Raw genomic sequence first — 9,129 nt, forward strand, 5'->3', positions numbered from 1 at the left:
GTTACATGGATACACACGAATATATAGCGTGCCGTGTATATCTAAAGGCCAAAATATATGAAAAAAAGATTTAGTATATAAGGCAAATCGACCAATCAAACATTCTTATTGCGTCCGACAGTTTTGCGAAATATAACTAATGACGCATGTCTCTAGAAAATAAACTCTTATTGGTTATATCAAACGTCATTCATTCATCACGTGATCAAAAAACGACGAATGATATCGAATTTGCTGAAAAATGAACGTCGACATGAAAAGGCGCCTTTAGAAATGGTAAACACGTGCCGCTTTAGCGCATGCGCGCAAAATTCCCGCGTACTAATATTGGTGACGAGAAGTAATTAAATTCGCGCAAATTTTAATGTACTATAAATATTCTCCATTTTGATGTTATAAATGCGCTTAATTTTCAGCTTTTCTTTTTGAAAGATTAAAAAAATTATTAACTGCGTTATAACTGTATAATACAAAAATAATTATTAACTTGTATTTATTAATGTGTGCATGTGTTGCGCAAATAAATATATATTTTATTTTAATATAAAAGATATTGAAAATATGTGCACAATACATGTATTATTCCTATAAATTTTTTCTAGTCAAGTTTCCTTAATCAAAATTAATGAAATCTGTATATATACATATATGTATTTATTTTCTTATATTAATCAACGAACTAAATATTTTCAAATCAAATTTATTTTTTCATAAGAGATTTTTTGACAATAAATTTTAATATTATAATCTGCTGTTATGTTAGCGGTGCGCTGTTGGTCGGACAGAAGAAATAAAAGAATTTAGTGTCATGTAATGCACAGGTTACATTAATTATTACTTAATCTATTGCAATAATATAATGAGAATTCATTACCGCCAGAAGCCAATACAGACAGAGTATAGAATTAAAAGCAGGGATTCGGAAAGAACAAAAAAGCGATATCCGAATACAAAAAAAAAATCTATATGACATTCTAGTCGATACAGCAAGTAAAATATCTCCATAACGTTTCATAACAAGTTGTTTGTGTGCCATTGCGGATAATGGCAATGTCGGAAACACGCAATGATGCAGTCACATGTGATTTTGCAGTACGACTTGTACCGTCATATCCACCCCAAAATACACAAATCAAAAATTTTCAATCTTAAGCTTACATAATTATCGTTTCGCACGTTAATCCTTTCGCTACGAGAAAAGCCATTACATGTAATGGTTGTCAAAGTTCCCCCTATGTAGAGATACGTTGCAGTCAAATACGTCAAATCAGTAAAGAGAAATTTCAGCAATTTCTTATCCATCATCGATTTGTACGATACAAATTATCGTAATGTCTTAATGTATGTGATGCAACAAAATTATACATAGTTAACATGGAAAAAAAAATAGTACTACTCTTGGAAAAGAGTAACGTTTTGCCGCGCTGTAACATTTTCACTGGTCGTCGCGAAAAGATTAAAGAACGATATATACGACGCGATATATATATGTATATGTATATATAAAAGAAAGAACGATAATATATTTTGATAAGCTGTGTCTATATCCGATTACATTAATCGCTAAAAATCGATCTCACCACGTCACTAAAAATCTACTGAAAGAAAGCAATCTTTTTAATGCGCTCTGTTGACCCCTGCGGTAAGTAAGCAATAGATATAACATAAGGAAACAAAAAACTAATCGATATAATTAAAACCACCAATGAATTTCTCACGATCACGGCGAAGATGCCGATCCTCTGAGAAAGGATGTCCCACCTCCATGTGATAACATTGAAATGCTGTTGTTGGCCTCATACTGTCTGACGAAGATTTAATTGGCGACTTTCCTTTCGACAAAATCCCGCCGGAGAAATCGATATCGACTTTCAGGATGCGATGTGCGCTCACACATTCGAGTAGCAAGTAGTAGCGGTGTTATTTTCAATTCGAGATGAATGATTGATATAAAGAAATTCGAAATGTATGTAGTCTTCTTTTCTTCCTATTTCTCTTGTGCTTTGCGTTCGGTTCTTCAATGTTGACATTTGTGGCGAAGTGGCAGAAACATGTAGCATTTCACTTTGCTATTGCAAGATTCGATTTTCCATTTAGTTATAGACGGCTGTAAAGATCCTCATTCGCGAACCTCGTCGCCGTGGATTCGTCCGATGATGCTACATTGGCACACTTGTTGAATTCGGTCGAGTTATAAAATCAATCTATCCATTTTACGTTCCATTTTTTTTCCCCTTTCTCTTTTTACATTGTGTGTACATATTTTTTGTAATTCTAGCATTACGCGACATCCCCGCGATAAAACGGTTCGTTCACGGTAAGCGCGTGATCATATTGATTGGTAGTTTGTCGTATGTCGTATTTTCCAGCCTGTGTGGATGTCCTTTTTTGTTCTTGTCGCACTTGTGTGTTACAGTCAGTAGATAATCATGAGCCTTGCGCATGTTTTCATCCATGGTGGAGTCCGCCAACGGCGAATTAGTTTATGGAACTTTCGTTCTCCTTTCACTTTCCCCTTTTCTTCTCACGTCGACGACATGAGCATATGCTGCAATAATATCGTACTCGATCGTCGAGCCGTTTTACCGTTTTGCGCAGTTAGTGATTTGTGGTTGTTGGTCGAAGAAGAATTGGTCGAACGAGCCTTCATGGCATGGCAATTGCTTTGCTCAGCCGTAGGTAGGTCTCGGCTCAGTAGGGTTGCGAGAATTGTCCTCCGGCTTGCGACTGGCCCGATTGATAAAAACCACTTCGATCGCCCTGATAAGTCGAATCTTGCGACAACAGACCGTCCATTTGCGACTGGAATTCACCAACCGCGAACGAATCCTGAGAAAGCTCCGCTTGACTGAGTCCAGGCTGCGAGAGACTGAAGCCGGGTTGAGACATGCCCTGCGTCGTGCCCTGAGTTAGCGGCAGACCCGGTTGGCTGTACGGCTGCGTATTTTGTTCGGTTTGACTATTCAGTTTACCCATACGCGGACCGGACTTGTTTCTTACCGAAGCGGCGGTGGCACCACGTCGATTTCTCTGATTCTGACGTGCCTGCAATGCTTGCTGATGTTGATTATAGAAGCGCGGCGGCACGTGCGCCATGTTCATGAACATACCCAGCGGTACCGGTACATTGTTCATCGCCGCCTGCGCCCGTTCCGGACTGATGTAGCTAATGGTATCGTGAGTGCGACTGAAAATGTCGAGCGGCACGTTTCTCTGATAATATGGATTGTGATTTTGCATGCCGTTCACCTGCGTGCCAGAGCGATCGTATACTGATCCAGGGATCAAGGCTTCACGAGCATCGTACATCGATGTGGACATGAAATGAGAACCTGGATTGGCTGCGTTTACAAGTTTTTTTGGTTTAGCAAATTGGATCATGGATTCCTTTAGATTGTTCAAAGGCCCTTCGACCAGCACCTTTTGCTCCTTGTAAAAGCTGAGCAGATGGTTCCAGAGTGGCTGTTTCGAAAGTACCTTAGGATTTCCTACAATGATGATACCGTATTTAGCGCGAGTCAGTGCCACGTTTAATCTTCGGGGATCATTCAAGAAGCCAATGCCCTGATGTTCGTTGGATCGTACGCAAGACATTATTATTATATCTTTCTCGCGTCCTTGAAAAGCGTCGACGCTCGCCACTTCAATTTCCTGATATAATTTCGAGTGCAGAGAACCTTGATACTGCATGTACTGCACAAGATAAGCTCGTTGACCTTCATATGGGGTTATCACTCCGATTTGTTCCGGTTTCACACCGCAACGTAAAAATCGCGTCGTTATCTTTTCCACATTAGACGCTTCGGTACGATTCAAATAGGATGTTCCGCTTCCAGCTATCTCTTCTTGACCTTGCGTGACATAAAAGAACATTGGCTTGTCTACTGCAGGCCAGGGAAAATCAATCTTCAATAATTTTCTTTCATCGGCGCAAACGCCATTCTGTAGAGAACCTTCATAGAAAAAGTTAGACGGGAATCGTGAAAGATCAGGATGCATACGATATTGTACTTCCAAACGGAAGGGTCTAATTCCCAGTACCACCAGTCTTTCGAATAGAGATTGTGACAAACCAGCTCTGGCAGCTTTCTTACACATCACCACTGGACCCAATTGACAATGATCACCAACAAGTATCAATTGCTTGGCTCCTAAAACGACAGGTACCATGCACTCCGGTTCGGTAGCCTGCATACTCTCATCGATAAGTATAGAATGGAACTTTAATCGATGCAATCTAGGATCACCAGCACCTACGCAAGTACAGCAAATTACATCTGCTGCTTCCAGAAGTTCCTTCTCCGCCGCTTTCTTCAAGAGTCTATAGCGTTTTTCATCAACGCTTGAAAGTTCACCCGTCTCATCCTTCAGTTGTTGTAATTTTTGCAATTCAGTATTGGTCTCCAAGTTCTTTATCTGATTATGTAACGCGAGAAAACTCACGGGCGAATCAATGGCCTCTCGCGATTTGGCACATAATCGTACAACTTTCAGATTTGATTTATGTATCTTCTCAGTTAATTGATCGACAGCAGTATTGGAGGGAGCGCATACAAGAACCGGACCACCGTTTTGTTTTACCAATTGATAAACTATCGTAGCACTCGTTACGGTTTTACCTGTTCCAGGTGGTCCTTGAATCAAAGACAAGGGTCGTTGTATAGCATGTTTTACAGCATACACTTGCGATCTGTTCAAATCAGGCAAATTCGGCGCACTAAAGTGCTTAGGGAGATGACAACGGAACAAAACTTCTTCTACTTCATGACCTAGTAGTCTATGATATATGTAAGCTGATACAGATGTGTCATCAACAGCAAACTTGCGTAATGCAGACTGCATTCTACAATAGAAAATAAAATAAAAATACTCGTTAAAATCATAATCACATAAAAAATAGTATCTATATTCATTTTACATCAATGATTCTTACCTATCAAAACTTGTACTTTTCCAAATGAAATCAACAACGAAGTTACTGACGCATTCTGTTGGCGCTCCAGAATTATTTTTTAGCTCAATTCCAACCTCTTCCCCATAATTATCCGGGATCTTAATCACGTGTCCAATTCCGGACCAAGGCTTATGAAGTTCTCCCAAGTAACGGAGTCTCAATTCGTCCCCATGCATTAATTTCATATCACCATCTGTTTTAGCTAGCAAAAAGTATGCGATAGTCTTCTTGTTTAACCCAACATCCCATCGTACTTCAATATTCTCTTGAGTTTGAGATTCTTTTAACCGTTTATCATAATCGGCTTCCAATTTTACAAGTGGGCCAAAAATATTTTGATATTGATAACCATCCTCATAGCGTAACAACACTTGTTGCGGTTCCTCGTCCACTCCAGGCTTTTCAAGATCTTGGAAAGTAGCATCGACGTTGTCTCGCCATAACTCCTCCAATTTATTAATCTGCTGTGCTGAGATCTGTCTAGCTCTCAACTGTTCTTGTTCAGATGGGATTTTCACTAACCAAGATAAAAAACTACGATCTTCAATCAAAGGCTTCCATTGCTCTTGATCCCTAAATATTTTTAAAAAATATTAATGCATATACATAATTATATTGAAAAGATATTGATATAATATATACAAATATTTTTTTTATACGCAACATATAACTAAGTCAAAACAAATTCACTCTTACCAATTCATATCTTTCAAAGAACTCTGTGCAGCACATGGTTGGCGACAAAGCAACACGACTACAGAATCAGCTCTAGCAGGAATAAAACCCAATACAAAAACATTTCTTGTGGCACAGGAATAACATTCCAAAACAGTTTCTCCAAGAGGGCCATCTCTGTAACATAAAAGTTATTAGTGATTTTTTATAAATTAAAAATTTTAATAAAAAAATTGGCAGATCTAAAAAAACACAATGTTTCAAACTGTTTGCACATGTTGATAATGCATTTTTAAATTCTATGGTAGAAACATATGATAGAAAAATAAATTACCTGTGTAATGTAACTTCCTTGTGTTTAGCACGAACAAGATGATTGATAATATGTGAGCCTGATGTATTACCACGTCCATTACAAAACCATTTTCGGCAAACATTACACATAACCACGCATGATGCCTCGTGGATACCACAGTATTTACATGCATGTTCAGGTAAATCACGATTATAATATGCTTCCTCTTCCTCTTCCTCGAATTGCAACTCGGCAAGACTTTGAGCTGCTCCAGAAATCTTTAAATCCAACGATGAACTACCATTTGTTCCATTTACCTAAATAACAATGTACTATGTAACAATGTACAATGTGCTATTAAGAGAAAATATCAAAATTTAAAAAAATATCATTGATAAACGTTTAAAAATTTATAGAATATTTTTGAAAAAAAGTTAGTTATTCAACGCATGCGAACAGAAAAGAATTTTTGTGAAAATAAAACTGAAAAAACTTCATTTTTCCTATAGAGAATAGCGTTCCTCTCGCGAAATTATTATTATGCTAGATAAATTTGATACAAGACACTACCGTGATTTCATCTATTTAAGCAGAAATTAATTTCTCGAAAAATGAAATATATCGTCAAAAATCTCTTTCGTCTAACGTCGTTTTAAAATTAAATACATATATTATGCGATTTTTTCGTTTCATTATTACATTTAAGGTGCAACGAGAGCGCAACTTGCGTAACTTTGCAAAATTCTAGCGCAAATCGACACACTTAACCTCGTGTTAGCAACTGGCTGCGAGAGAGACGAGTGATCCACATGCACGACAAACGTGGATTTATCTCGTGCATTTCGTGAACGAGTGTCATTAAAATCATTTCGGTGGCGTTTCGCGGAAATCTACGAGATTTCGATATTGAGGAAAAATGCGAGGTCACAAAACAAAGATAAGGGACTAAGCGGAAAGCGCTCAAAGAGCGATCGCTTTTGTGCCGCACCCTTGACAAGCGTGAGGTTAGGCCGCGTGGCCACGCGAATTCGCTTTCCGGGCTGATTCTCGCGTCGAAGATCGACGGGCGAGCCTACAATAACGAGACTGAACGTGCACGACTATCGTTCGTCGACTAACCTGAACAGGTTGACTGGACTGCGTCTGGGTCGCGTCGTGTTGCGAGGCCTGGGTCTGACTCTGCGAAGGTAACGTGAAATCGGTGAAGTCGAATTCGCTGCCCTGCGTGTCCGCGCCGATCAGGTCAGTCTCCTCGGTGTCGAGGAACGTGAGGGTCTGACTGCTGGGCCCGTACGCGTCGACGCTCATCCTGGATGGATCCACGCTTCTCTTTCCTTACTCCTTGTAACGTTCACTCCCTATTCGCACCCCCGCACGGCAGGGACAGAGTTGGCGGTTCGCGCGCACGTTTCTTCGAGCGTGACAACGCGTGACCGAGCAACACGAGCGGGTACGCGCGAGAGAAACGAGCACCGATTGACCGAGCTCGATCGGAGAATGGATCGTCAATCTCCTACGCCGTACGTTGCTGCTCGCGATCCCACGGATCTACGGACACCGATATGCGACACACAACTGAACGAAACTTTCCTCCCGCACGCGAGAATGCTCGTCGTATGTTACGTCACCAGCTGATCGCGACCGAGTGCATCGAGAATAACGAAGCAGTGAGCGGAAGCAGTCCTCCTTATATGCGATTTTATATAGAGACGAAGTAGCGTGCGCGCTCACACGTTGACGACGACGACCAATGGCGACTCGAGTCGCCATCGAAGCTGTAAATGATTGGATAGGAAGAATCATATAGCGTTTTCGACTTGTCTGGTTCAATCGCTCCGGGATAGTTTACTAGACGTTATTGACCAATCACAGCCATTCTTTTGAAGAATGTAACCATATATTCTTCAGAAGATTGACTGTGATTGGTCAATAACGTTTAGTAAACTACCCCGGAGCGATTGCGCATCCCTGTACAAAAGACTCAACATTAAAAAGAGAGAGCGATAGCGGGCGGATCTCCTTCTTTCTCGCACCATTGAAGGAGAGGGAAGGCTGGAGGAGAACGAACAGAAAAGCGACGAAATGTGCTTTTCTCCTTCAATGGGGCGAGAGAGAGAGAGAGATATCCAACCGCTATCGCTCTCTCTTTTTAATGTAAGACAGTCTTTTGTACAGGGATGCGCGGTCTATTTCTACAAGTCTTAAAAAGAGAGAGCGATAGCGGGCGGATCTCCTTCTTTCTCGCACCATTGAAGGAGAGGGGAGGCTGGAGGAGAACGAACAGAAAAGCGACGAAATGTGCTTTTCTCCTTCAATGGGGCGAGAGAGAGAGAGAGATATCCAACCGCTATCGCTCTCTCTTTTTAATGTAAGACAGTCTTTTGTACAGGGATGCGCGGTCTATTTCTACAAGTCTATGGGAAGAATGCTTTCATGTTGCATACAGGTGACGTCAGAGTATGTCGGTTAACTTTCTCGAAGATTCGAATTCGGCGCCGTCCACCATTTATACGAAATCGTTGGCGCGCATCGAGAGTGAGTTTGTGAGTTATTAATTTTTTAATTACGTCAATCATCTTTGTGATACCAACGCAATATCAAGGAATTGAATTACTTTACCTTAAGATACGCAACGATGCAGAGCACCGGGATTGTTTTCAAAAAAGGTCAGTTTATATTTCTCTCTCTAAATCTGTGTTCAACGCGTCTTCGATGAATTCGAAATTTACTGCTCGCACAAGAAATGAAATCACTGGCGACTAAATGGGAAATATATATTATTTTAATTACAGGACATTAATCTCGAGAAATCGATATATTAAGGTCTCATGATACAACGCATCGATGCAGAGTATCGTGCAATTGTTTTCATATAATGCAAGGTTAGTCTTTCAGCTTTTTTTAATATTTCACAATCAATATTTAACTATTTCGAACTTATTGTTAATTAATCTAATCTGATGAAACATATTAGCCTATTTTTACCGATATTAGATCTATTGTTTCTAACTATGCATTTTTTCTTCTTTCCCTGGAGAAATTTAAAAAAATATAAGAATATAGAAAAAAAAATCATATGCCAAAGTCGCTCTTTGAAGAATATTTACTGACAACAATTTGTTTCTAAAGATTAGATATTATAATTATATATAAATGTTGTATTTGTTTAGCCGGTACTAATTAACGTCCATTATAAGTTGCTTAT

General features: G+C 39.7%; 2 protein-coding genes across 4 annotated transcripts in view; one reads left to right on the forward strand and one right to left on the reverse strand.

Moving 5' to 3' along the window:
• Nucleotides 1–684: 684 nt before the first annotated feature.
• On the reverse strand, nucleotides 685–7,599 carry Upf1 (Upf1 RNA helicase). Of its 2 annotated transcripts, none has more exons than XM_083081426.1 (5): nucleotides 7,044–7,599; nucleotides 5,964–6,241; nucleotides 5,651–5,806; nucleotides 4,934–5,527; nucleotides 685–4,843 (listed from the first exon to the last, which is right to left on the reverse strand). In XM_083081426.1, exons 1-5 carry the CDS (start codon nucleotides 7,230–7,232, stop codon nucleotides 2,692–2,694), a joined length of 3,369 nt encoding a protein of 1,122 aa, XP_082937552.1. In that variant the 5' UTR covers nucleotides 7,233–7,599; the 3' UTR covers nucleotides 685–2,691. The 2 variants fall into 2 exon arrangements, with proteins under 2 accessions (XP_082937552.1, XP_082937553.1); XM_083081427.1 differs by lacking the exon at nucleotides 7,044–7,599 and adding an exon at nucleotides 6,624–6,990.
• A 777-nt stretch (nucleotides 7,600–8,376) lies between these two features.
• Gli (carboxyl ester lipase-like protein Gli) overlaps nucleotides 8,377–9,129 on the forward strand; it is a 32,808-nt gene continuing 32,055 nt past the window's right edge. The window contains exons 1-3 of one of the 2 annotated variants that reach the window (XM_083081279.1): nucleotides 8,377–8,467; nucleotides 8,550–8,590; nucleotides 8,717–8,806. The gene's annotated coding sequence lies outside the window, so the exon portion shown is untranslated. Of the gene's footprint in view, nucleotides 8,591–8,716; nucleotides 8,807–9,129 lie in introns of both variants that reach the window. The other variant, XM_083081277.1, reaches the window with a different exon arrangement.

The sequence above is a fragment of the Camponotus vicinus genome, unplaced genomic scaffold, assembly GCF_025532165.1.
Source record: "Camponotus vicinus isolate PSW18456_S1 unplaced genomic scaffold, iyCamVici1.0 SCAF_11, whole genome shotgun sequence".
NCBI lineage: Eukaryota > Metazoa > Arthropoda > Insecta > Hymenoptera > Formicidae > Camponotus > Camponotus vicinus.